This window comes from Chaetodon trifascialis, chromosome 6 (assembly GCF_039877785.1).
Source record: "Chaetodon trifascialis isolate fChaTrf1 chromosome 6, fChaTrf1.hap1, whole genome shotgun sequence".
Taxonomy (NCBI): Eukaryota; Metazoa; Chordata; class Actinopteri; order Chaetodontiformes; family Chaetodontidae; genus Chaetodon; species Chaetodon trifascialis.
Window position 1 is genome coordinate 3,581,591 of NC_092061.1, and position 27,996 is coordinate 3,609,586.

A 27,996-nucleotide genomic window follows, 5' to 3' on the forward strand; every position below is an offset into this window, starting at 1 on the left:
GCAGCACATATTTTAAAATCAGTTCATAGAGACAAACAGCATATGGATACAACTGGTTTCACGAGCACAGACCACATCACACCAGTATGTGATTAAAGGTTTAACCAGATTAGCCCTGCTGGTTAACTAGCTGCTGTGATTGAGTTAAAGAGCGACTGTGTTCATCCTCACTGCATTTCCTCGAAGCACCAAATAAATAAATAAGTCAACACACTCTCAGTCTGGTACATTCAGAATAAAACAATTTATTCATTACAAACATATAAAAATGACAAAAACAAGCAGGTGGCAAGATATAAAAATTTCCAGTTTGTACAAAACTTCCAAAAGCATCATCAGAAATGCATACTCACTCCATATGAAGATCTTCATCTGGGTTCTTTACGTAAATAGAGTACAAAGAATTGCTAGAAAGATTTTCTTATCTGTCAGGTGACGTAAAAAAAAACAACTTCTTTTATTTTTCAGTTAAAAAACCAACAAAAAAATGTAGGCTACTGGGCACAAAATTCATAAGAGACTTATAATTCAAAGACAGAACCAGAAGTCGATGAAATATTCACAGTGTTGCCTTCACACCAGTGATGTGAATTGTAAACATCGTTGCATATCGTAACTCACCGTAATAAATACACAGAAATACTCATTGTGTGAGCTAAACGTGTAAAAAAGGTTCGACTCTCCGATCGTTTTCAACCCTCTGATCATTTTGTTTGATTACAGCTCGCCAGCGCAAACCTTCCACAGTCAATCAGCTAGAGCGTCCTTCTGACATTTACAAAAATAAGGCAAAAATCATTTTCCCTGTGGCTGCCGTTGAAGCGCAGAGGCCAGGTTTGACCGATTCAGTGGAGTAAAGTAGCATTTTCTCTTCTGATGAAACGACGAAGTGGAATATACAACAGCAGGGCTCGTTCACATTACAGTACATATAAACATCTGTACATTTTGAGCAAACAGTGGGAAGTGATCTGATTACGTACGTATTAAGTCCTCAACGGGAACGTTACTGACAGATAAAATGTATAAAACAGGAAATGAGTTCAGCAGGAAAATGACAGTGGCAAATAAACAAAGTCTTCTTTTAAATACAGTAAATAACGGTTTGGAGTAGCAAAGTTAAATATCATAAACTGCCTAATCATGTGATCTTTAAGTAGTATGACTCAAGTACTTCATATTCAGAAGGAGAGGGTGGTGAAAACGCTCCGAGCACCGTCTGACAACACAGGCGACGCTGCAGCTGCACACATTTCCACCTACAGACCGACATTGTCATTAGCGTCCCTTTGCCTTTATTAAAGGGAAGACTTTCGATGCATAAACATGAAATGCGACCTTCATTATGCTGCTTTCATAAAGCAGGACTTACAAGGGGGGGTGGGGGCATTTCATTTCTCAAAGCAGCCCTGTGTGCCTGATTGTCAAGGTTGAAAAAAAAATCCAAAAATACAGTTGCACAAGCTTCTTAGAAAAATAAACAATCCCTTCTCAGCTTCATTATGCAAAGCACAACAGAACAAGTACAAGACTCATCTGAGAAGAGCTGAGGAGCTGCAGTCTGTCACGTTCGATGGCATACAGCGCGTAATAGTGTCTCTTTAAACTGCTTAACTTTAGTCTACTCTAACTGAGGATAAAAACATAAAACCATGAGTTCTTCACGTGACAGTTCCAGTGAGGTGTGACGGCGTCCAGGACCACAGTGCTGTCGTCTCTTCTTTAAAACTGCTATTTGGTGTCTGTCTTAGATATACCTGTGAAAGACAAAGGGCGGTGCAGCGTTAGAGAACAGCCCTTACGGGTTAACACGTTAACTGAGGAGCAGCTGGTGTGCACGAATTCACATGGATGATGCAGAAGCAGGCGAGAAAAGGGTGCAGGCAGGCGAGCAGTGAGAGGCGGAAAAAAGAGGACAGAGGTGAGAGGGCAGGCAGAACAACGGACCGAGTCAAGCTGCTAGAGCAGGGCTGAGTTGGAGTCAGAGCCTGAATCGTGGCCAGGGCCGAGGCAGGGCTCACGGGAACAGATGGATTCCTGAGCCCGCCTGTACTCCTGGTACTCCTGGCGGAGAGCGTTGAAACGCGCCTCACTTAGGGAGCGGCTGTACTGGCAGCGAGGCGGGTTGGAAACTGGCGGGCTGACTGAGGGAGACGGGCCTGGGAAGGGCATCAGGGAGAGGAAAGGCATGGATGGTGTGTCATGGGACAAGCTCACAACAACAGCACAAGGGCACAGGATGAACACATGCAGCGTCACGTCACTTCAAGCATTACACTCGTGCAACAACGAAACATCACACACACGTGACGGCAGCGTAAGGAAAGATCACCTTTCTGTCGCTGGTCCTGGAGGCCACCAGCTTGATCACATCTGGGCTCCGCTCTGCCTCTCTGAAAACCCATTTGCGACTGATCAAATCTCACGGCCTCCAGGACCTCCGAGTCCACGCAGGCATCAGCAGAGTCCCACTCATAACTCTCATCTACTGATGTGTTCCTTCTAACGAGATACACAAAACAAGTGGTCAGACAACAGCAAACAAAACAACAACGTTAATGTTATTTTGGCAACGTAAATGAATCCCTCTGCCAAGGAGACACTCCAGTGTTGTTGCTATCATCCAGGTGCGGTGGGCTTTCACCTTTTCGCTCTCCTCTCAGGCAGCTCCATCTCAGCTCTGTGCCGCTCGCTTTCCTCTGTGGTTTCGGGGGAGCTGAGGAGGGTGGGCGTGACGGACAGGGACTGTCGGAAGAGACCGGCGCTACCTCTACCACTGCTCTGACTGGCATAGCTGGCCCTCCCTCCCTCCCTGATCTCTGTCTCCCCTCCCCTCCCCATCAGCCTGTCTGGCTGTCTGTAGCTGTCCCCCTCCCTGGCTGGGAAGGGGGCGTAGTAAGGTGAGGGCCAGCTGATGCCCCTGGGCAGATAGGACCTCGGAGGGCCCCTCCTGGGGTCCATGGGTCTCATGCTTTCCGCTCTGGATCCTGGCCAGTGTTGGTACTGGGGGACAGGGATGGAGGAGGGCATGGGGACATACTTATGTTGGGCAGACCTCAGGGTGTCTTGATAAGAGGGGGACCACCTGGAGGACTCGGGGAAAACAGCAGCTTGCCGTCGTGGATCAGAGGGTTCCAGCATCGGGGAGACTGAGGTCTGTCTGGGAGGGTACATGGAGGGAGTGAGGTAGGGAGGACTAGCTAAAGATCTTTGTGCATGGTGGGGCCGCTCTAAGCTCCCCATGCTGGGGCGTCTGAAGGGGACGTACTCCCTCCAGGAGGGGCCTGGCCTGGGAAGGGAAGACGGACTGTGTCCCAAACTGTAGGACTTTAGCCTGACGTCTGGGTTTGGGAACTCGTCCCAGTAACATTTCTCAGAAATATATGTTCTAGGGGTCTCGAAGTGCTCCCACCGCTGTGAGCCTAAACTGACAGACTTCTTTAGAAAAGGACGAGGCTGTCCCATACCTGAGAGCGTCCGACACGGGCCGATGCTTAAGGATTTCCTTAGAAATGGCACAGGGGCTTGACATATTCGTGATGCAATGTTATTAGTCCTACTGCCCTGAGAAGCTTGTCTTTGGGGTTGCTCTGATAAAGACTCACTGCTGTGAACAAAACTCTGCGAGTGCTTCGACACGATATCTGCCATTCCTTTAGCTGCACTGAACAAGGTGTGAGCTGACCTGGATCCAAGTCTGGATTCAGGTCTCTCTGTGCTTTTACTCCCAGCTCGAATTTGTGTTTTCTCATCATAAAGTTGCTTGCTAGTTTTTTCTGGACCAGGAGACGACGGTCTCGTCTCATCTGGGAATCTAACTCTAAGTGAAAAATCTCTAGCATCCATGTGGAAGGAGCGTTTATATCCTTGTTTTTTACCACCATAAAAGCTAGACTCCGCCGCACCCGCAGGATGAGCCTGTTCAAAGCAAACCTTTTGGCTTGAGTCTCTTTCCTCGTTTTCCTGAACATGCACCTCCCAGTTTCTGGGAACCACGTCAGGCTTCGTCCCCGGGGACTTGTCTGGCTTCAGTTCTGAACTTTGTCCGGCAGTGTCTGTGACTTCAGCGTCTTCCACGGGCTCATCCACGCTCATTTCAATGAAACCTGGAAGGCTAAGGTATTCAAGAATTGCACTTGTCTGCAGTGGGGACATTTTGGGAGATGGAGCTGCAGGCTTGGCCTTGAAGGACCCTGACATTCCAGGGGCAGAAAACTGGGACTGGTCACTCTCAACTTCTTCTACAAGAGTCAGTGTTGAAATAGGGCTGGGGCTATCGGAGAAGAGACACTTGTCACTCCTCCTGGAGCGCGTCCGGACGCCCTCTCTCTCTAACTCAGAGTAAAACCCTGAACTCCGTCGGTCATCCCGAGCCTGAGTGTCTTTTTCTTTGGCCTTTGCCCCTACATGATGTTCATAGGGCAAGGTAGAATAGCTTGATGGACTGGGATCCCTTGTGGCTGTGTAGTCTACTTCTGCAGTTCTCTGGGGCTGATTATATGGAGCTGAGGCTGAACCTTCAGGCCTCTCACTGTCAACTGAAGGACGTCTGGCAGCTGAATCCCAGGTATGAGCTCCTGCATAAGCGTATGAATGTCTCGACCTTGTAGCAACACCTCCATCCTGTGTCTTTTCCCTTAAACCCTGCTCAGTCAAAGACTTCCTGCCCATATCTGTGTCCCTCTGAGGACTCAATGACCTGGCTCTGTCTGGTGTTTGCAGACACAGGACAGGTGGACTTTGTGAGGTGACATCAGGGGAGAGCATGGGGAGGGAGGTGTTCTGGGTGACCGGAGAACGTGACGAATCAACAGCAAAAGAGTCCTCTGTGGTTTCCCTTCGCTTGCGAGGATGCTGAGACCTGGGTGACGTGGTGTCCCGGGGGGTCTGTACAGGAATGAGGCTGGTGACTGATGTAACAGGGCTAATGTCCCATTGAATGTGAGACGTAGGCAGCCGGTCCATGGGACTGCTGGTGTTCCCGAAGTAGCACGCCCTCCGATAGTCCGACACCCGACTTGTCTGACCAGAGGGCCTGTGTTTCTGTCGGATGGTGACATCTTGTGGCTTCCATACAGGCTCTTCCTCTGACTTGGGCGAGTCCCGTTGAGGACTTTCTGTCTTTTTAGACTGTTGCTCGTCTCTTCCTCGACCACGACCTCTATGTTCAGCTGTATAGCTCTCCAGCTCCTTCTCCATTTTTTCCCTCTCCTTTGCCAATTGGACACACTTGTTAATGCTGTCCCGCTCAAGCTCACTGTCAAGTTGTGAGACCAGGGTGCTGTTATTAGTCAGCTGGCTCTCCATCGGCTGGTAGCCTGAAAGGAGCGGTCTGTCTCTGTCTCTGTCCAGGTGCTTAGATTTCTTGCCCAAAGTGAGGAACAGGTCGTCAGCCTGGCCTGGCATACGGTACCTCCTGAGAGAATCACTGGGTTTTTTCTCACTGTTGTCTGAATAGAAGCTGGCTCTTTCCAGCAGGGCCTCCGAGCCTTGTTCATCGTCAGAGTAAAAGCAGCCGTGACGAGAGAAGTTTCTGGCCATGGCCCGTACTCGTCCAGGGGAGGAAGGAGGTCTGCTCAGCTCTGGGACGTCCACAGTGAGAGGGGAATTCTTCCTCTCATCCTTCTCTGAGCTCAAAATGCTTGACTTAGGAGAGTCCCTGAACGATGTCCTGTTGCTCCCTGAGCAACTTGCTCCACCATTAATTTGCAGGATGTCCTCCTTCAAGTTTTTCTTATTGGAGGGACTGGAACCCCCTTGCAGTGGCTGGACAATGAAGCGTCCATCTGGGCCTCGGGAGATGGACTCCAGAGCCGTTGGTGAGGGGGCCTGAGACCCCAGGTGACTCTCAAAGAGCGTGTAATGCGGTGGAGGGGACGAGTTGGACAGGAGTTGTTTCCGCTGGTCGTGGTATTCCCCGCGGCTGCCTTTATCGAAGGACGACCGGTCGGACTGTGAGGAGGACGAGTTGGGGAAGAAGGGAAGCGGCGGACAAAGCTTCAGCTTCAAAACGCTGTCTGGGCTGCGAGGAGGCGAGCGAGTGCTGAGATGGACATGGACAAGAAAAAAATGATTAAAGGTCATACTCAGAACACAGAAATGTTTGATGAAAATACACATGTGCACAGATGAAGACACTCACTCTGGAGAGGAGCTCTTCTGGAAGGCAGACGGGAGATCTAAGAAAAGTGAAGGAGGGAATAAAATGTCAAACAACAGCACAGCTGAAGGTCCCATCATTACAAAGCCTGTTTAACGTAAACTCAGATATCAACAAGTCAAACCAATGTTTTACCATGTCTCCTCTTTCTGCGCCGGCGCCGTCTCCTCTGACTCATATAGCACGCTGTCACCAATGAGAGGATGATGGCCACAAACAGGAAGCACACTCCCCCTAACACACCAGCCAACAGGGGCTCAGGGATGACCTCCAAGAAACTTGGGCGCAGGGGGTAAATTTCCATCCCTGCAATCAATCAACCAGTAGTCGATAATGGTGAACACAGATTCCACTGCGTCAGTTAAATGGTGGAAGCTTGACCCAACGTGCAAGTGATGCTCATCTATAGAAAGGCACTTACCAATAGTGGAGACATTGACAGACTCGCTCGGCTCGCTGAGCACTTTGTTGCTGCGAGACATCAGCCTCAGATCATAACTGGAGTCCTGAGAGAAGGTGTTTGATTAGATATAGATTTGTATGCTGTGATTAGTCACTACATGAAACCAGACTCCGACTGATCTTTTGGCTAAACGAGAAATAAATTAATCATTACCCTTAGCAGTCCTTGTATAATAAGGTCACTCTGATTGGCAGTGATGTTGCTGCTGAGGATGACCCACTGGCCCTGATTCCTGCGGGCCTGCAGCACGTAGCCAGTCAGCGGAGAGGATGGAGCCTCAGGAGGTAACCACTGGAGGAGAACACCCTGCTCAGTCCGGTTGGCTGACAGAAGTACAGGGGGATCCAGTGCTGGAAGAGTGGTGACGGCTGTGGGTGTTTCTGTTGGCACAGCTGACAAAAAGACCCACTGTAAGTTCAAACTGACACTTTCCTTCAGCAAAACAGCATCAGATAGACGGAGGGAAACCTGAAACACTTGCACAAACCTTGTGTTCGCACAGTAACAATTTCACTGAACGGTCCAGAGCCGAGTTTATTCTGAGGTAGGACGCTGAACTGATAGCCAGTGCCAGCAAGCAGCCCGGTCACCAGCAGGTAGTTTTTGGATGTTGGCACAGGCAGAGACGCCCATTCATGTTTCCCTCTCGATGCCTGCTTGACCCTGGAAAAAAACAGCCAAATATAATATAAATATAATATAAAAATAAAGACAGATGATCAAGCAGTTGGGACTGTTGCTGACAGCTAAAAGCTGCATCACCCAGTGTGTACTATGTGTTACTAACCACACAGTGAACTTCTGGGTGTATCCACCATCAAAGCCTGGTACCCAGGACACGTTGGCCTGGTTCATCTCCGTCGTGACAAACACCGAGGATACGACATGAGGACTGGTGCCTGAGGGACAGAAAAATACGGCTGTAAGTTTAAACAATACACATTCAGGTTAAGTGTCACACATCAGTGCATTCATTTGCAGAAATAAGGTCGGCCTGCTCACCCAACACCATGACCACAGTGCCCACGCTGACAGTCGCTACACGATTAGTGGCCAAGCACTCCCAGCCCCCGTGGTGATCTTTACTGAGCGGCTGCAGCAGGAGGGAGCCGTTAGCCAGCACAGTGTACACGGAGCGAGGAGTAGGGCCAATCTGTGCGCCGGGACAGCAACAGGTCAAATAAGGTGTCGGTAATAAGACGTGTTTGAGCAGAGTGGAAAATCTCCTGTACCTTGCTCCATGTTATGTTTGGAGTGGGGTCTCCACTGGCTTCACAGGGGATGATCAGCTCTCTGCCCACCTCCTGGAGATACTCAGGCCGAGGAGACACTCGGAATGACGGCGGGTCCTGGAGGAGGGAGCACGTTTAACTGTGTATGCTCACAGGAAAAGGTTTTCTCTGGAACTGAAGTCGAGAGCATCAGCCTTACCTGCAAAATGACCTGTGTGGCTTCAGACTTGCCCATGGTGCCATAGCTGTTATAGGCTGTACACGTGTACATGCCCACAGCATTGTCATTGGCTGTTGTTATAAAAACTGAGCCCTCAGAGTTCACTAACCAACCTGGGTACTGGAAAGATCAATGGAGGACAGAATTATTCGAGGATGAAAGAGGCATGTGTGCAGAGACGCACTGGATTTCTTCAGGACAAGGCTTACCTTGTCAAGATTCAGGTCGTCCCCATCTTTGGTCCAGTTGACATACAGCACGGGGGGATCAGCCTGGACAGGGCAGACAATGACCCCCTCCATGCCCGCAGGCAGGTATGTTTCCCGGGACATTCGGCCAACACGTGCAGGGTCTGAGGTGGAGAAAGAGGAATCGATCACAGAAAGTAACTAAAGCAGGGAAATACTCAAGACCCCTGCAACCCTGACCAGGGTTAGAAAAACTGAATGGGTGTATGGAACCACAGGGATGCAGCCTCTCAGGTGCAACCTCTGCACTAAAAAATGTGAAAGCACCAAAAACTGCAGTTCCCTGAAAGGCCATTTGAGGCTGGCTTATTAAAACACATAGTTTTACAGCAGATATAAATATTTACAGCCTGGGTAACGTCACAGAGATGACACCCATTGTTTTACAGTCTATGGATTAAACCTTACGTTTCACTTTCAGGTGTGCAGAGGCTGAGGGCGGGGTCAGTATCCCATTAGTTGGGATGCAGGTGTAGTTGCCAGCATCTTCTGGGATGAGATTAGGGATAAGAAGTGTTCCATCCACCAAAATCTTAACTCTGGACTTTAGGGACCTAAAACCAAAATACACACAACATGATGCAATTTAAGAAGTTCTCAGATTGACATTTGTGATGAGAATAAAAATTGATTATTGAAGATGTTTATTCATCAGAGCGCAGAAAATATCACAATGATCTGAACACTAATCTCCTTTGTCTAGGGTTTATAGCGTGCCTGTGACCAAATGATATAATAGTCTTATAGATAATCTAATTAGAATTGATTGTATTAACAACATGCTCTGGAAAACGACTAAATGATCCATTGTGTTTATTTAAAGGCTTCCTTTAAATGTCCTTCCGGTATTCCAGTTAAGCAAATGACGATACTGTGGCTGATCATGTCTGACAATCACGAAGTCACATTAATCATGTTTTACGTCTGACAGAGAAAGTTTATTTTCTTTCCACTTCATGGACACAGTGCAGGGACACCTGTACTCACTCAACATGGTAAACATTCTGTCCTTGTTTCAGCCACTCATAGGTGAGGTTAGAAGGGTAAGCGTCAGCCTGACACTGCAGAACTGCATCCTGGGACATGTTGAGAGTGGTGTCCTCTGGGGATATGATGATGATTGGAGGTCCTTTTGACAAGGTGGAAGAAAACATAACAGACCCTGATGTTAGTATTGTGTTTATATAGTCAGTCAAGACCTGGACAGCAGATCAGTGCTGATCGGCCTTGATTCAATGCAACAGCAGCGGACGGGCTATAGGTGGCAGTATAGACTCTGTAACCATGACTGTTACACTGTTCACTAGGTTTGTAGTCACACAATGGGATCGTAAAGCCTTTGAGACGGACTTAATCTATCTGGATGGACCTTTTGTCCCAGAAAAACATATGTAGTAGATGCTATTTTAAAAAACACAATCCTGGGTCTGGTTCACCTGCACGTCACATCACAGCAAACGCTCAAACGTGACAACAGCAGAGATTCCGCCTCTCCCTGGTGATTGACAGATGACCACTGACCTTTGACCTGCAGCTGTGTGGAGTGGGTCAGGTTCCCCTCCGAGTTGGACACGTGACATTTGTACACTCCTGAAATATTTCTCGTCACGGAGGCCAGAGACAGGGTACCATTGAGTACCTAAAAGGGGGCGGAGGTAAAGAGTAAGAGGATCAAACAGAAGGAGAAGTCGGAGGACGATGGTGAGGCTGTCGTGGAGAGGACAACAAAGCAGTTTGCTTCAAAGGAACATCAAAGCAACAACTCCTCCAGAAAATGCTAATTATAAAGTATTTAATTAAAATACTGCAAATGCCATCTGTTAATCCAACTCACTTTTATTTTTTCATGTTTCTCAATTTGGCTCTCATCTTTATGCCAGACAACAGTTGGTCGAGGGTTGCCATGGGCTCCACAGCTGAGAGTCAGCGCGTCTCCGAGCAGAACCTCCACGAAAGTTGGGGGTGTCTTGATAAACACAGGTGGAGCTAGAACAAAGGCAGAGCAGATGAAATATTTATCCAAATGGTACAAAGAAGGCAATCAAAGCACTGACTTAGCACTAAAGCCAGCAGTCAACCAAACTCAGATGGTTTTGGTTGATTTGCTGTGGTTCAGAGGTAACACCTGTAGAGCTCGGTGGCAACTGGAGGGATGCTCTGAAAATCTGGTTTATCTAGACGACCCCCCGACTCTGTGAGCAGTTTTACTCCCTCTGTGTGGAGAGGGGCAGTTGGTGGGTATGTGTGGCTGCAATGTTCTCAACTGAAGAAGATTTATGGGTTTTCATGAGTAACTGTGTCAACAGATTTGGAAAGAGACACTGTTCATGTTTCCAAACGTGGTGTTTTGGGCATCACAAATGTAAATGGAGCACAATAACTGGGGTAACCACCAAACAGCAAATCCCACAACTGGACTGACTTTTATGTTTTCTAATACTTGTTTTGTGTTGCTGAGGGGAGAATATGGACTTAACACTGCCATGTTTGAGTTTTTTTACCCCGGTGGGACCACCCATGCTAAAAATACATGCACTCATTGAATTGGAAAGGGATTGGATAAAATATGTCATCACTGTTTCTGTGCATAAGGCTCTGTGTCAAGTTTGGCTTTGGGATTACTGAACATATTCTTAGGTAACATGTACAGTATTCATGAGATATTCAATGCATGAACTCATGAAATACTATTATGTGCAAGACAGGTGTCCAGTGTTCATCTGCAGCCTGATGCAGCACATGAAGGCCTTTCATTCACTGTCAAATCCCCACTTCACACTCTCAGTGAAGTCCTACCTCGACTGTGGCATAACCGGTGTGTGTGTGTGTGTGTGTGTGTGTGTGTGTGTGTGTGTGTGTGTGTGTGTGTGTGTGTGTGAGACAGAGAGTGGGACGTATGTGGGTTAAAAACAGTCAGATTTACACATTTAACCTTAATCTTTAGCCCACACAAGCCATGCATACGCTGTCCTGCTCCTGATATTCTTAAAAACAACTCCTACGTTGACATCAGCTCATAGCAGGTGAGGTATCGACAAAGACACGATCACCGTGGGCACAGAGCGTCTCACAGAGCGTCCCAATACGCTGCTGCAATACTCAGGAAAATTCAGTTTGGCAGGACCTTCAGAGTCCCAGCCAGGCTCCACACTGTGGCTGTTCTAAACAAGGACAGCGCCAGCGATGAGCAACGAGAGGAGCAGCTCCAGAGACCCGAAAACCCTGCAGTGCTGCACCTGTGATGGAGAGGAAGGTCCATGTGCCGTTCTGAAAGTCGTCCGTTTTGCTGTCCAGGAGCAGAATGCGGCATTCGAACCAGCCCTCGTCCTCCAGGGTCAGCCGTTCCACCAGCAGAGAGGCACCCCGGGTCAGCGACACACGGCCTGCGGGAGGAGGGGTGAGTGCAGAGAGGAAGGGGTGAGAGACGGAGAGAGAGAAACGGTCAACACACACACATAGCCAGACAGGCCGAGTCAGCACATGCAGGAAGAGGGCTTAGCATGCAGAGGACACAGGCATCCAGTGGCACAAAGGCCACAGTCAAAGTCAGGGACTTCATGCTAGCAGACAAAACCAAGCTCAGTGTGAACATCAACTGCAGCTCGACCGTTCATAGCAAAAAAACAAAACAAAAACAAAACTAAGATTCAGTGGAGGTGGCAGACAAAATATGCCGCTCAGGGGACAAAAAGTCCAGGACCGTAAGTTTGAGTGCAAACACATGAATCACTCCAGCGATGATTGTAATGATACGCAACATCACAGAAAAAGATGGTGTCCTGTCATTTAGGGTTTGGGTGGTGGTGGAGTGGAGAGCTAGCATGTGCATGCCAGGGATATTTGGCGGCCGCTTCATTAAATCACTAAAATAGAAGCTGCGGGAAAAATTTCTGGATATGAAGGAATGCCGTGAAAGAATCTGTGGGTCGGCACGATGAGTCGACCTGAGAGCGCCTCGCCGTCCTTCACACTTGGCACACTTGTGCAGGCAGACTGGGTGTCTGGAGGTAACAGTGCAACCTTGTTGATGTTCCCTCCTCCCTGATAATGAAAGGGACTCGATGATTCTGTATACAGCCGAGCGAACGCAATGCCACTTTGACTTCTTCTCTCACATCAGTCTTGTGTTGTGAGAAACTTATATATTCAAGTGAAGAAGTGTTTGTCTTCCTCTCATTTTTTGCAGTTTTCGGCTTAAAAGGCATTTCTGCAGCAGATGCCGGATGAAACGAGTCACCTGGTTTTGTTTATCAGTGAGGGACACTGGGCAGACATAAACAATATGGAGCGCTGCAGATGCATGCTCTGAACTTGTGCGTGAGATAAACACCCTCAAAGACACAGATGGATCCATGCATGCACACACACACACACACACACACTCTAACACACACCCATGCTCTGCTCCGTCTCTGCACTTCTTACAACTCCTTGTCAGGCTTTGAAACTTGATCTGCTGGTTGCCTGGTGACTGCAGCCTGGTTTTCAGGGTACTGAAGTTACCCTTCCCCACCCACCCCCCTTCCTTTTATCCGTCTCTCAATGAACTCTTTTTCCCCCTTCAATCTCAGGGCTTTAAACGACAGGAGGATGCGTGCAGGGGGGAAACACACACGTTGCTCATAGCAGGCCTTTGGCCAAAGCAGTTTGAAAGCAAACAGGGCAATGTGGAGGAGTTTCCGGCATCACGTCACACTTGTTTGTGGATAACGAGCTTCTCAGATGATATAAGTAATGTCTGTCACATTCAATCCTTTGTGCAGAGTAAGAAGAAATGCAGTCTCTTCATTTGAGCTTAAGGCTCTTCCCCTGTAGACTTATAGATCAGAGCAGACAGTTCTCCAATGTTCTGCAACCCTGAAGCAAAAGTATCGCAAGAAACACAATATCCTCGCTGTCCCTCCAGACAGCAGTGTCTGGAAAGCTATGAAATTCATTTAAAGCTATACGTGGCCTGAAGACAGGGTGAAAACACTCACTTAGAGTAAAGACAGACAACAATGGCTAACAATTAACCCTGCATTCCTGACTGGGGCTGTTGCTGTGCTTAATAGTTGGGTTTAATGTTTGACTGACCTCCCAAAAGACAGACCAGCGTTTGACGGGCGGCGCTCACTTAAAGGCACCATAAAATGAATGCCTCTCGTTTCAGCCAGCATCGTTCAAACAGCCGGGCAGGGCCAGGACAGAGGCAATGTGCAGACAGATGATAACAGGTACGGGGATAACTTTAGGCCTTTTCCTTTTATCTCTCCATGAGGGATCCTCCCTGAGCTGCCCGTTTCCTGTGCAACCCTTTCCAACTGGACGTGAATTACCCATCCGCTGCAGGCTAAGAGGAAAAAGACTTTCTCGTGAAAAATCACACAAACCCTCTTTAGCATGCGCCTAATCCTCATGTGGCTAAATATTAAAGGATACTTAAAGATCACGGCGGCTAACGGCGACTCTGGCTGCCATGTGCGCCGATGTCGTGGGTTCAGGAGCACGTGGGTGTGTATACATGTTGATTTTCAAAATTCGGTGAGGGCCCTGCCCCCTGGGTCTCCACAGGGGAATTCTGGTTTTGATGTCGAACACTTAACCCTTTCCCGTAGCCTCCCTCTTGTCCATCACTACAAAGAGACGGCAGCCCCCCGCTCCTCATTCCTCGGGTTACCATAGTGATGGACGAGAAAAGCCCGGGCTGTGGGTTTAGATTTGAATCCAGTTGCTGTAGAAACCTGGGGGGGGCCAAACATGGGCAGGGGTGGGTCGATCGGGGAGAGGGGAGGGTTTCTACTGTCAGAGATTTGAAGAATTACCCGTTTGGATTGAAAAAAAAAGTCTTGTGTCACATGGAGCGGCAGAAAAGGAAGAGTGAGAGAAATAAATGAGAGGCGGATGAAGAAAGGAGTGTTTTCCTTTCAGGCGGACGCACAAAAGGCCGACGCTGTGTGACAAATGTTGCTTTATTTAAATCTGAATGTTGCATCTTGAACTTGAGCTGAAATCTGGACGGCGCTCGGCAGGTGCTCTGCCCTGAAAAGGCTGCTCTTCTCTCCGACAGCCGGACGCACTGACGCAATGCAAAAACGCTGCAGTGATCGAGCAGGGGAGGTGAAAGACGATTAACCATATCAGTAAAAACCCATCCTGTTTTTCAAACACAGAGGAGCGAGAGGTTACGGCGAGGTTACTTGAATTATGTGCATCGATAATCCACTGACAACCAATGAGAGGTTGACCTTTCTGCCCTCTGTGCTCCGCCACTCCCCGGCAGACACATTCATCACTCCCCCTGGCTCTACATTACCACAATGTCCACGAGTCCTCCTCAAGAGACTAACATCATTAGACTGTGTGGCTGACACGGAGGACGGCTGAAACAATAGCTGCTGCTCCTCTCTCATGTCCACCCTCCCTCCTCGCTGTTTTTCCTCCAGCAGCTATCACATGACAGCTCCAGTCCACCTTAAAACAAGCCCTTGTTTCCAACAGGTCAGGCTGCAGTGCAGCCAAGGGTAGAAAATGGAAACGTTAATCCAGTGGTGCTGTGTGAACCTCTAAGACGCACCCTCTTCATGTGAGCGAGTCAGGTTCTCGCCCAGTGGGTGGCAGGTTAGGAATAACTCAGCTTTCAGAGCCGTGCCGCTGGCCAAGAGCTGGACTCGTCTTACTGACTCCCCCCCCTTAAAGACCAGATTGATGAAGCTTTTTCTGCAAGTGAAACCACTGCGATGCAATCAAGCTGAGAACCATTTAACCCGCATACATTTGACCCTCATGATTCTGGTTCATTTCATTTACACTTTCTTTACATATATTACTGTTATATTGTATTTTTACTTAGTTTTGTGGCTAAAAAAGCTCTGGGATAAGGCTGCTATTGTTCCACAGGAGAGGACTCAACATGTGATTTTTGCATTGCTAGTTCCCACTGGTACTTACTGACACAGTACTACACAGGGTACACTGAAGTACATGTGATACAACGGCAGGCCGACTGCGGAGGAAGACAGATTATTCTGTTTGCAGAAGCATCAGCACTGCTTTTCTTTGTCCATCCGTATGTGCACAAGAGAGTCCGGCAGAGGTGCATTGTGGGATGTGTTTTGATTTGAATACAATCATAAGTCTGGGACCGGCCCCCTGCTTCTGACAGCTCACCCCTCCCACTCCCCCAAATTTCTCTCTTCAATCCTCCTGTCTCTCTAATCAGTTTAACCCTCTTATGAATAGCTCTTTGTCGTGAGATAGATTACAGTTAACTCTGCCCCTCTCGCTCTGTCCGGCTCTGTTAACCCCTGCACCGGCAAGCGCGCACAGCTCACGTGCCAAACTTTCACTACAGCGGCCCCTCAACTTACCGCGGGCGTCAGCCTTCGGACAGAAGAGCAAAACGTTTCTAAAATGTGGGATTCGGTCCAGCGAGATTACAGGAGGTGTTTGAACTGTTTCCAGTGCAGAGCTTGAGCTGTGAGATAACGCTGATGTTAATAATTGCTAGTAGCCTAAAATCTGCTTCAGTCAATCCTCAGCGTTAGCGAACAGCAAGCTTGGTGTGTTCAAAATACCGCTGATAAAAAATGAAACGTCACTCATCATGAATTGGCCATGCAGCAGTGGGTCCACGCAGTGACAGACGAGACACTTGGACAACATGTCCACAGTTCAACAGGACACAGCGCTGACTGATGATATGAATCTGGCCTGTGACACACCTAAGGCGTGAGCTCACACAGCCTTTGTAAGGTCCTGCTGCTTTAAGCCATCTAGCATGAAATTCCCAAGTCGCAGCCATCTACTCTTCTTTCTTCGTGTCATTGTTCGCCACCCACCACCCTGGTCTAGTTATGGCGGAAAAACTGGTTGGATAAAGGTGATCAGTTTCACCTTTCAGCTGGGCTATTTTCCAGCTGTCAAACAGGTGTGTTTGTTAGTTGTTAAACATTAAAGTCCACTCAAGTCTGCGAGCAGGAAGGTTAGAGAGTTCACAGATTGTGTAGATTTAAGTGTGTGTGTGACCTGTGTCTGTGTGTGACAAATGCAGGCCTTAACTTCTCCAGTGTTCAGAGGTCGCGCTGAGAGCGTGATGGAGGCCTGCTGAGACGGGGGGGGGTTCGCCCATTGTCGTTCTAACCTCAGGTCGGAGACCCCCGCTCACAGTCTCTCCTGATTTACTTGAGCACACAGGAGACATTTGATCTAACCCTGCAACAGTAAACCATCCTGACACTGCAAGACTCGAACATATTGTCTCAACAAATACGACTCGAGCAGACTATAGCGGCATGTCAGTCAGAGTTTATCCGGCTGTTTCCTCTTTGTTGTGAGTTGACTGATGTTCAGCCCTGCAGGGCATGCTGGGTGTGAAGCAGCGGAAGAGGGACGAGGGGTACTAATACCTTCCTGATTCACCTTAAGCAGACAAGAGAGGCTCTCTGAGGCCGAGACAGCCCGGTGTCTGAGGAGGTCGACAGAAGAGGAAGGCTGCTGTGTAGCCGTGACACTCCTCAAATACAGAGTGCAATCTCAAATACACCTGATATCGTATCAAAAAATGTCGCTTTAATGGACGACTGAAATAGTCATCCAAGATACGGCCTGCTGTGATTCTTTCATCTCAGCTTCTAAAAATGGCCAATAGCATCAGTGAGCTTGAGACAAAGCAGCAGACCAAGGACAGACAGCGTTTTATGTTTTATTTTAGCCTCCTTAAATGTGCAGCATTTGCATTGCAATGAGTCCTCCAAAGCAGCGACAGGAAAACACTTAAATTTAATAACATACACGGAGCCATTATGCTGTAAATCCAGCCTAGTTCTGCACAACGGTACAGGTCTCATCCCTGCTCTCTTCCTCTTGATCTCAGACAAGCTGAGACAAAGATCAGGAAATGGTCGCCTGCTTGACTGTCTTGTGGTTAAAACTGAAATCCCCCAACGTTTTAATTTGAGGGTAGAATACATTAGACCCACAGCGCTGACACGCTTCACATGCTGCCATCTGCCTCCAGTGGGAGGGGAGATATGAGGATCTGAGGCAGACAGGGCTAAAGCCCGCACCAGACAAGAGATACGCAGATATGGCAAAATATTGGGGCATCCCGAACAGTCTTCTACTCTGAACTACACCCCTGCAATGCTGTTTACTTCATTATGGCTGCTTGTGCACCAGATGACTGCTCCGAAACAATGACACAGTTAACGGCCTACAGGAGGGTTAACATGCCAAACACATGTAGCCCAGTTGCACAGCGGAGGCAGCCTGTTTGTGGCTCAGCCCCTGTACACTCCACGATGCAGCAAACGTGTTTCTGAATGCGAAGCTTTGATTCTCTGCAGACCCTCTTGCTAAAGGAAGTTCTAATAAGTCCAACGCGGACGGCTTCCCTGCACATTTCAGTGACCTAGTTGGGACAGTATGGGATTTTGGGTGTCCTAGTGGTCCTGTTGGCTTTGGCAATGCAAGGGGAGGTTGTGATACCCCTCTTTGTCTTTTGTCCTCCAGTAGACAATGACAGGATTATAGAGCTCCAGCAAGAAAACTCCCATTATTCCCAATGCTTCATCCATCCTCCTTCCAGCACAACAATCTCCCCTTACTGGGTCACCCCTCAGCATACTAATAAAACACTGTCATCAGACCACCAGGCCCCCACCTACACTCCTAATCCCCCTATGCACAGCGTTACTAGTGCCCCCCTTTTTCTTGCTCAGCTACCCCACCCCCCTTTAACTGCCTCCATTAAAACGCATCCATTCTCGCCCTTCCCCTTCTCCCAGCACTTCAACTGCAGCCTCAAACACACAGACTGAACAACAGCAGTAATTACAGGGCTTGTGGTTTGGATGGATTACCTATTTGGGGTATTGTTTCATCCAAACTTCCCCTCCGCAAGGCTTCATAAACACCAGTGTACCCTCCTTATATCTACCTTTGCTCACACGGGGCAGATGCCTGTAACTCAAGCTCTCTTTCCCAGAGCCATAACTGCTCTGAATCAGTCCACCAGTATCTCCCATAAACTGTCTGACTGCTCCCATAATGCCACCAATGAGCTACACAACTACACAGGGGTCCACTCTCCTTTGCACTATTTTCTACTGCTGGACACTTTTTCTTTAATGCTACTTCAGTGGCATTTTACCTTACTTGTTGTTTTTCTTATAGCATCGGGTACAGAAGCTGCAAACAAAGATATTCTGTTCCAGTCAAGATAAAAGTCTACTGAACCATAATTAGAGGAATCAGTCAATCGGTGGTCTGCCCCTCGAAACCCTCCAGAAACAAACTGCTGTGATAGCAGCTGCAGAGTCTGCTGAGAAAAGTGTTCCAGGCTCACATTAGGGTCTGATCACTAAAACAATGGAAAAGAAGATTCCATGAAAGCGAGGCCTGACTAGGAGGTCTACTTCGACCTCCAGTCGTGGACCACAAGTTGTTCCAAAGGAGACATGAAACAATGGGAATGACTCTTACCCTTGTAGTTTGGATGAACACGAGGAGCATACACTCCAAATTTGATGAGGATGGGAACGCTGTAACCGAGGCGCACCCACTCCACCACATGCAGAGGGAAGAGATTTGGGCTGGTGGCGTCTTTGGATGTGGGAGTGAGACTGCAGCTCAGCTCTGCGGACCCCCCCTCTCTGGCACGAACCAACGATGCCTCACCTTGAGACACACCTGCAAAGACAAGAGCGTATCACCGGGATAAAGAGTGGAGTTCACTGTGGACTGACAGCACGGAAGGCAATAAACAGTCAAAGTATGGATAAACACATAAATCTTGCTCTATAAGCGCCTGAGAAATATGGGCCTTTTAAAGAGAGTTATGGCTGCCAGAGAAGCTGGATTAACCTCTCTGGAATTTTTTTGGGCCATTAATTCCTCTGAAAATTGTTTGCTATGCTCAGAACAGATCATAAAACATAAGCAGCAATATCTCGGGGGACAGAGAAGGGCCACGACGAGGTCCAAAAAGTTGGCGGGAGACAGACTGAAAGGACTGACAGCTGATGCGTGAATGCTTGTGTTGACGTGGATCAGCCAGCGACTGTGGCATCCCCGGAGCTCTCCCCGTTGAAAGCTGGGCCATCAGAGGCCATGTAAAACAATCATTTGCCATTTGGTGACGAGATCGTATAGCTGCAAAGCCTGCAAACACACAGCAATCCCATTAGCGACACCTGGAGCAGCGTCTCCTCTCGCTGCCATGTGCTCACGTGGGTGTGTGCGCAACTGGGTGCCAGTGTTTGCTCTGCTTCTCATCTGGCCTGGTGATTACTTTAATCTCAGGAAGGAGGAGGTGGTGGTGGTGGGGGGGGGTGGTGGCGATACTCTGATGCAGGCCAGCAGGACCCTCTGTGCTCTCTGCAGCCGACCTCCCACTACCCCCTGGGGTCCACACATGGTCTGCGGACCAGCACAATCAATCCCACCAACCCCCCCTTATGAACACATGCACGCACACAGAGAAGCGTGCCTCGGCTGGGGGGTAGTATAAATCCCAGATTGATCTAAATCCACACCCACAGATATTATTTAAGTTGGATTTTGGCCTCATTCTCTTTGCTGTAGCCCCTCCTCTTCACTTTCTCTAATGTAAGGCGATGGGAGCTGTGCCACATTCACCGCGGTGTCACTCAGACTGTGCATCGGCAGCTAAAGGGCAGCATATGCCAACTGCTTTTCAGTGCTTCACTGTTCAAGGGAGGGGGATGTACCACGAAGCAGGTTCCACTTAGCCGGGCTTTCTTTGCATGAGCTGACTTGACAAAACCTAAAACCCCAGTCAGAGATAAGGGGTATCACCACGATGGTTATCAGCTTTGTTTGTTCACCAAGATTCAGGTTCTGTGTGCGCTCTCATAAAAAGTTCTCAGTGGCTCCCGTTCATCTCTATCGTGACAATGGCACATCCACAAGCTCTTAAACCAATCAATTTTCTAATCAGCGTTCTGTTAGCTGCGATACCAGCCGTGTAAAGCAGACCTGGCAGCACATCAGGACCGAGCATGAAACTTAACCCAAAGGTGTCTGTAACTTCCATGCCTTCATCCTTCTTTGAGTGATGCTGTGTGAAATTTAAGGTGTTAATATGACCTGATGCAAACACGAAAACTAATTATTTTCTGCAGCAGCAGCTGAATGCATGTAGAAAAACACAACGTGATGCATACAACCCAGTAACGTTTTAGAGAGGCACCCTCATGACGCTGAAAACCCTTCAGGCTCAGCATACCTGCTAACCCAATCGTCTCATTTCGTAGTACATCCCTGCGGTCCTGCTGATGTGGGTAAACAGTGAACTTTTGGGGAAGCAATGCAAACAAATGGCAGAGACAAATGGAGGAAAACAGCTGGTTGTCTTAGAGCAAAAACTAAAAAAAGCCCATTGAGAAAGTCTTATGAAAAAGCAGATTTGTTTGACTGGATGTGACTGCGTGATTTCACTCTTCAGTGTCGCTTCATGCTGGTCGTAAAACAATCTGCTCTGTGCACCAGTGGTTTTCAACTGGTTGTGAATGTGCACAAATCCAACCATTATTTGACTTAACGCAATACTGGACCCATTTTTCATTCCGACCACTGACACAGTCTGCAGAACGATGTGCCAAACTCATAATCCAAACCCGACGAGCAAAACAAAAAGTGGCACAAGCTTTACAAATACTGCAATAACGTAGACACATAGTGACATACTGTAAGGCAATATCATGGTCGTGATCATGTAAATGTGATCCAACAAAGCAGATTTTCATTGGTTAATCTCTGCTGTACACGTCCTATTTACACATGTTGAGTGAATATTCTGTCAGTGTGACACAGCTGTGTTTCTTTTGCTGTTTTTCTGTGTTTAAACCAGCTGTGCACCGAATGTTCAGATCTTTTACTGAAGCAAAAGTACTAATACACATACATCACTGCGAGACCTGCATTCAAAACCTTACTTGAAGTATCAAAAGTAAAGTACTCATAGTGCAGTAAAATATTGCATCGATGTGTTTGCTGCATCTTACTGCTGTAGATGTTTAAGGTTGTGCTAATTTACGACCTCATATACTGTCGATGAGACTGATCCACAGCTATGCATCATTTTCTATAAAATCAGCACTCTCCTGTGAGAACCACAGGTTTCTAAAAAGTTTTCATGAGCTCATAAAAACAGCCTGTTTTCATCTTTGTTGGGATGCATTTTCCAGCTAATCCAAGAGGCTTTTTAAAGAGTTTATTTAGCTTAAGAGGGAGAATTTTCTCAACGCATAAAGGAACACAATCCTTCCATTCATCACAAGCATTCACATTCAGAATCACCACATTTGGAGATACATGGTTTTCAGTGGGTATGAAAAGTGTAACCTGAAAAGTAACTAGTAACTACAGCCGTCGGACAAACGCAGTGGAGTAAAAAGCACAGTGTTTTCCTCTCAGACGTCGTGCGGTGGAAATACGAAGCTGCATAAAATGGAAACGCTCGAGTGAAGTTCTGCAAAGAGAGCTTAATTATGGAGATGCATTGTAAATGTATGCGACGGATCCATATTTGCATTAGCATACTTACTTAGCAGACAGATGGCTACAGCAGCGGTGACAGCCTGAAGCCAGCGTCTCTCCAGTCCCATGGCCGTCCGTCACACTCCTTCACACATCTCCCAACCTGAAAGAGAGGAGCACACATCCCGTTCACTCCTCAGCACAACGCTACCGGACCACTGACAGAGCCAGCGCTGCACAGGGACATCCCTGACGTCCCCCCTCAGACTAATGTAATCCCTCAAGTTAAAATCACCTCATAATCCAACTACTGCACTCCATTCCAGATGCTTCTTGGTTAATAAATAACTGTATTCTTTGAAAACACTTAATCCTCTGGAAAATTGCATGTCTGTGCTGCTGGATTAAGGCAAATAAGCTATTCCAACAAGTGCTGCATTACACAGCAGGACATGAGACTGCTTAGAGCATGCAGCATCCAGTGGAGGTTTGCACGGGCCAAAGTGTGTGTGCTTGGGTGTGTGCGTGCATGTTTATATGTCTGTTTGTGTGTGTCCACAGAGAGGACCTGTACAGGGCTAAGTGTATGTACAGATTAACCTGATGCTTGTGATTGGTCCAGCTCATCCAGAAGGTCTTGGCTCACGCTAAATAGGCCAACAGCAATTGACAGGTGACAGGAGCGATATTAAAAAGTGTGTATACCCGACTCCAGATGTTAGCCTGTTAAGAGAAAAGGAAATTAGCTGTCATAAACAGACTGTACTTTGACGAGGCTCTTCAATTACGCTGGATTCAAGCCCCTGCTGAGTACAGTAAATATACTGTCAAGCAGCCAATGGCAACAAGTGCAGCACATGCAAACACAATCCACTGATCTATCTACTAACGAGCCTCATAAATAAGACTCCACTTACACAAAGCCTGGGCCTACTTCACAGTCTGAATGATGAGAGCCGACGCAGCACCTCGTGAGGCCCTCCACCTCAAATTGGATTGGAGGCACAAGTCTAAGTTGCTGCCCTTCAAACACAATTACAGACCTCGCCCCCTCCCTTTAAGTCGCTCCATTCAGGACCCCTAATACCATCTTAATAAGTTCATTTAAGTAATACAAGGAGGAGGCTATTCTTAGGGAGCAGGTAGGTGTTGGATATTAGCTGCTGATACAGCCACAGATGCACTGCAGACACGCAGGATAACGCAGTCACATGACGGACGTGTTTCGTCTCTTAGAGGTCGTGTTTGTGCTTGAGCAAACAAACAGCCCAGAAAAGAAAGCAGAAAGATGCATTTATCTCCTTGCAGTTTCTGCCCTTGAAGCGCGGTAATAACTTCTGTTCAGCACCTTTCCAAAACAAGCAGAGAGCCAGAAACCAACGTCACACAGGCACTGAAGAGGAGTGGGACAGGGACACGTTGGAGCGGGGTCAGCTTTACAGCAAAAGCTGATGAAGAGTGGGGGCGGCAGAGCACAAATAATGGCTGAGATTGGTAGTTTTTGCATGACAGAATAATTTCAGTGTAATGTTTGTAATGAGGAAAGGATTACTCCTACTGAGCCGACATTATTCGCTCAGTAGGGTGTCGGAATAAACAGGGCTCTTATGATGGATTCAGAAAATATAGAAATACATCTTTTCAGTCCAATCATCGGGGTGTCACCTCCAGCAGTCAAAAACAGAAAAAGATGATGGAAGCCATTGCACACGGCTGCATCATCTCGGCTGTCATCTTCACAGGCATTTTAACGACATGACAGCGAAAGCAATGAGCGCGTCATACATCTAAAACTCCAGCTTGGATCCAGACCTCAAGTGACTTCTGACAACCTCAAGACATCTCAAACCTTCGCTCCTGCCAGCTCCGCTGAGCTTCCACACCACAGACGACCGGCCTGTGGGAGCAGACACACTGAGCCGACATATTACAGAGGAAGCCTGGAGGGGAGCTTTGTCTGCAGGTGCAGGAGTAGACGGAGGACAACCAGGTTATTTCCTCAGGCAGCGGAGCGGAGGAGGGGGGGCATTTAATTGGCACGTATGCAGCGAAAAGAGCCCGGCTGCTTAAGTCAGATGATGGACTCTGTGACTACTTCAAGCAGCAGTAACTTCTACCAGTCATAATTTACCAACCGTAATTTACTCTGAAAGAAAAAATAACTGTGGATTACAGCTCCCATTCAACAGCGATCGCATCACACCTGTGTGTGTGAGAGGTGAGGGGGTTTAATCCTACACACTAATCTCCTCACAAGGGTATCTGAGGGAAAGTGGACATAATTAACTGCTGTTTGCAAGTCGAACACAACCATACTGAGAGATCATATCATAGTGACACAGCGGGGACGGACATGAGTGAGACATACAGGACTTTATCTGCTTTGAAGCTCTAATGATGAGGTTAGCAGGGTGTGATTTTCAGGTAAAAGGTGACATCATCTTAGAAAAGGTAATCAAAGCTAGGGACACAAAAGCAGAAAAAAACGCAGTAAATTCGTGCCTCAGGTGTGAGGGCGCAGCTGACCGCTCCGATGTCTCGCTGGATTTCAATGACACAAATTGCTTTAGATGTAGTCATGACTTAGCCTTCTGGACTGCACATTTAACACCCAGACTAATCCCGCCCTTCTGCTCTGAGTGTTAGTAGTGTAATTAAATTAGGGCTCAAATTGGTGAGACAAATCAAGGACACGCTGGCTGTTTAGTGATCAATCACTGGTGAATCAAGTCACTAAACACTTCAGATTACTCTGCTCGCTGGGAGCCGACCAGCGCCCGTGGAGATGACATGGCGGTGTGTTTGCTGCAGGGCGTGCAGGTTGTGTCGGACCCGGACTCAGTAAACAGCAATAATTTCACATTTCAACGGAAATCTGGGACTCTGGCCATCATTTACCAAGTGTGCAAATCAGCTACACCCTCCAGGGAATCCAAATTTCATCAGATAATTAGCACAAAGGTGTTTCCAAAATGAGCATTAAGATGGATGGATGTGTTCTGGTGGTGAGTGTAAGTAAGAAGCTGAGTCCAAGCTGTCGGCTGCAGCAGCTGGTAAGCCTGAGCTCTCCATATGCATCTCCTCTGAGTCGCACTGGAATTAAATGATCAGGAGGCATAAACTGAATAATGCAAAGGTTAAAGTGCATTCTGGAATGAGTTACACTGTGCAGCAGTTAACACGAACAGTGCAGCAGTCCATGAAATGCTCGGCGTCTCATTCAGCCAAACGTCTCCCCAGTGTGAGAGTGTGTGTTTCCCTTCAGCGGGGCCATCAGTGATGTTAGCAACAGATACAGGCCTGATAAGAAGCAGCATTACTCTCTTAGTAATCCCTGTTAATCCTGACAGAAGCTGTAGCTTCAGCGCAAACCAGCCTGTAGCAGGAACTAAAAGTGTTACTGGAGCAGAAACTTTCACATGTGAACAGAACAAGCTCAGAAATGTTTACGCCAAAGTCACAACGAATACTACATGTGAACCCAGCGCTGGGTTGTAAACCGTCAGTCCAACCACGACTGGTTGAACCAGCCTTCCCAACACAACAATCAATTCATGGATGTTGTCTCTGGCACCGCAACCCAGTTTCGTATCTGTATTGACATTTACTCCAGCTAAAGGAAATGAGCCGGGCACACACTGGGCACGGGAGTGAAGCCCGAGTCACATGAGGGGAAAGCCTGCTGGATATGGATTAACACAGCAAAGTTTGGTCACCTAACATGGTGCTGCTGCGGTTTAACATCACTGACTAATGCAGAGTGCTGCTTTTACTATGCAACGCCATTTTACAGCAGTTGAACAATGCTGTAAATTACTAAAGTGAGTCAGCACATGCTCCACGCATCAGTGCACTGATTTCAAGTTTTCTCTCCAGGATGACTTCACATAAAGCTCATCGGGCTCTGGGGAATGAGGAATGACACGAGTCCTGCGAAAGCAAAGCAGCTAACGTCCTCCTTGTAAGTCCAAGAGTCTTTGTCCTCCCCTGCCCCCGACTCGCGGGAACAGGTCAGTCCCATAAAGCTACTTTCAAGACCGGACAGTGAGAGGAGTCGAGGTGTCAAAGGCCAAAGGTAACGAACTCCAGAGCTGAAGTCCACTGTTGAAGCACGGCACTGGATTTATTTTAAAACCTGAAGCTCAACGAGAACTGCTATCCGAGTATATCCTGAATAAATCCTGCATGTTTAAGGTCAAAATGTTCAGATTCGTCTGGTTTCTTCATTCAAGTCCAGCTGTTCATGCGCAGATGTTAAAGGCCTTTGCAGACAGTTACTAATGAGATGCAAAACATACAATGGTGACCATTACGGGACACTGCATGGTCCTTAAGCTTTATTAGCCGCTTTGGCCAACCTCCCTTTAGTTTTAGTTCACTCCATTACTTCACTTAAATGTGCTGTTCTTCATTTTTTGTCTCTTCTTTGGTGCCCCATGAGCTTCAACACAGTCACTGATGCTTTCCCTGCAGAGGTTAACAGACTCTATCCTCACACCTAACAACACAGCAATTTGGAGTAACCACTTTCATCTCATGAATAATTTGTTTCTCGATACAATCAATTTCCTCCAGCAGGACAAACTGCCTGCCGGGCACAGCTGGCCACACGGTGTTTGGAACAGAGCAGCAGGCTGGTGACATGTCAAGGCCTGCTAAACGCTGATATATGTGGGATATCACGGTGTACAACGACACCTGCGCTGGAGTCTCACATGCACAGACTTTAAGCTGGGGGGGGGTCTGGATGATGTGCTAAACATGTCCTTCAAGGATCCAAGAGAAAAATGCAAAACTGCTTCTTGCACAGAGCTGCAAATGATGCCAAAGCAATCAGAAAAACTGACTGGACCAGACTGGAAGACTCTTCTCTGTTGTACTTTTGGAAGAAATAATATATTAACATTAACAGAGGACTAAATCCTTCGACAACCTACAAGCTGATTAATGAAGGAGGCTTACATTTATGAAAGTAACCAGTGTGTATATACAGTCTAATGGTCCTACATCAGGGATTAGAGGCTGCAGAGTGATGTGAGCCGCTGTGCACCCCATTTCTCACCAGCCAGTATTAAAAAGCACAACAAAAACAAAGGAGGGGAGTCACCGGAGCAGGGATGTAAAAAGCACTGCACTCTGTCCAAACCAGCTCAAATCAGCTTGTGTCCAGCTCACTGCGCCGCGGGCAGCACCAGCAAACACCACAGGACCCCAAGTCTGGAGCTCTTTATCTACAGTGAATTGCGATGCTCAGTCCAGAACAGGTGCGTCTTTTGTCTGACTCAGAGAGTGACACCAGCAGAGGAGGAGGGAGCCCTGAACACAGGAAGCAATTTTCAAAAAGCACTATTTTGACTGACTAATGCGCCCACCGTTTCAATCATGGGGAGAGGGTTCACTTATGGGTCATTACAGCGCGCTCAACCTTTTCTCTGAGGTATTAGGGGGGGAAACGGCCACTGGGAGATTACAAGTGGTGCATGTGATACAGTAAACATAAACAAAGGCGCCATACTGCAGTCTATCACAGTATTACTCCAGGACCTTCTGCGGGGAGACGTCAGGCCTGCAGAGGATGCTTCAGCGCCGCTTACCTTTCTTTAGGCACTTTTTCCACTTGAAGCTGAAAGTCTGCTCTTTCAATCCATTGATGCTCTCCTTCTGGACTCGACTTGCAGACCAGATTCAAGTTAACCGTTCATTCCTTTCTCTTCGGGAGGAAGCGATATTAAAAAAAGAGGGGAAAAAAGGACTTTTAAAATTAAAAGAGAGTTGGATGAAACGCAGGTGGTCACATTTTTGTTCTCAGTCCGCGCGTGGATCACAAGAAAAGAAAATTAATCCTCCACATCCATGCTGGTTGGACTTCCTAAAAAACACTTTGCGGTTTCAATAAAATCCATTAACCCAGAAAACCTTCACGAGACATCAGTCCATTTAAAGTCCATTTAAACTTTCCACGCGTTGGCTTTTATGTGCGCAATCGTCTTTGTGCAAACTTGCTCAAAGTAGCTCAAATCTTGACTGAGACTTTATCATTAATTCACGAGAAATTCAGAAATGGCGCTCGGTCGACGCACTGCGTATTTCTCATCAAACAGGCGCAAGTTTCATCGGAAACAGAGACACACTGCACGTTTGGTGAAAGCCCCGCTGTTGATATCCTTCCTCCCCTCCCATTATTATCTTTC

The 27,996-nt window shown here is 47.6% G+C and overlaps 2 protein-coding genes across 3 annotated transcripts in view; both read right to left on the minus strand.

Annotated features, from left to right (window-relative positions):
* Positions 1-229: 229 nt before the first annotated feature.
* On the minus strand, positions 230-27,966 carry igsf9b (immunoglobulin superfamily, member 9b). 2 transcript variants are annotated; one of them, XM_070963962.1, is made up of 22 exons: positions 27,400-27,966; positions 21,873-21,968; positions 18,788-18,994; positions 11,560-11,706; positions 10,158-10,309; positions 9,845-9,962; positions 9,311-9,452; positions 8,732-8,877; positions 8,285-8,427; positions 8,055-8,195; positions 7,856-7,972; positions 7,626-7,776; positions 7,411-7,522; positions 7,111-7,286; positions 6,777-7,015; positions 6,582-6,666; positions 6,296-6,466; positions 6,143-6,179; positions 2,645-6,043; positions 2,333-2,502; positions 1,948-2,159; positions 230-1,757 (listed from the first exon to the last, which is right to left on the minus strand). In XM_070963962.1, the coding sequence occupies exons 2-21, from the start codon at positions 21,931-21,933 to the stop codon at positions 1,960-1,962; spliced, it is 6,114 nt and encodes a 2,037-aa protein (XP_070820063.1). In that variant the 5' UTR covers positions 21,934-21,968; positions 27,400-27,966; the 3' UTR covers positions 230-1,757; positions 1,948-1,959. The 2 variants fall into 2 exon arrangements, with proteins under 2 accessions (XP_070820063.1, XP_070820064.1); XM_070963963.1 differs by lacking the exon at positions 1,948-2,159.
* The window catches only part of LOC139332218 (junction-mediating and -regulatory protein-like), a 152,670-nt gene continuing 141,207 nt past the window's right edge, over positions 16,534-27,996 (minus strand). The window contains exon 11 of the transcript XR_011602282.1: positions 16,534-16,548. The gene's annotated coding sequence lies outside the window, so the exon portion shown is untranslated. The remainder of the gene's footprint in view (positions 16,549-27,996) is intronic.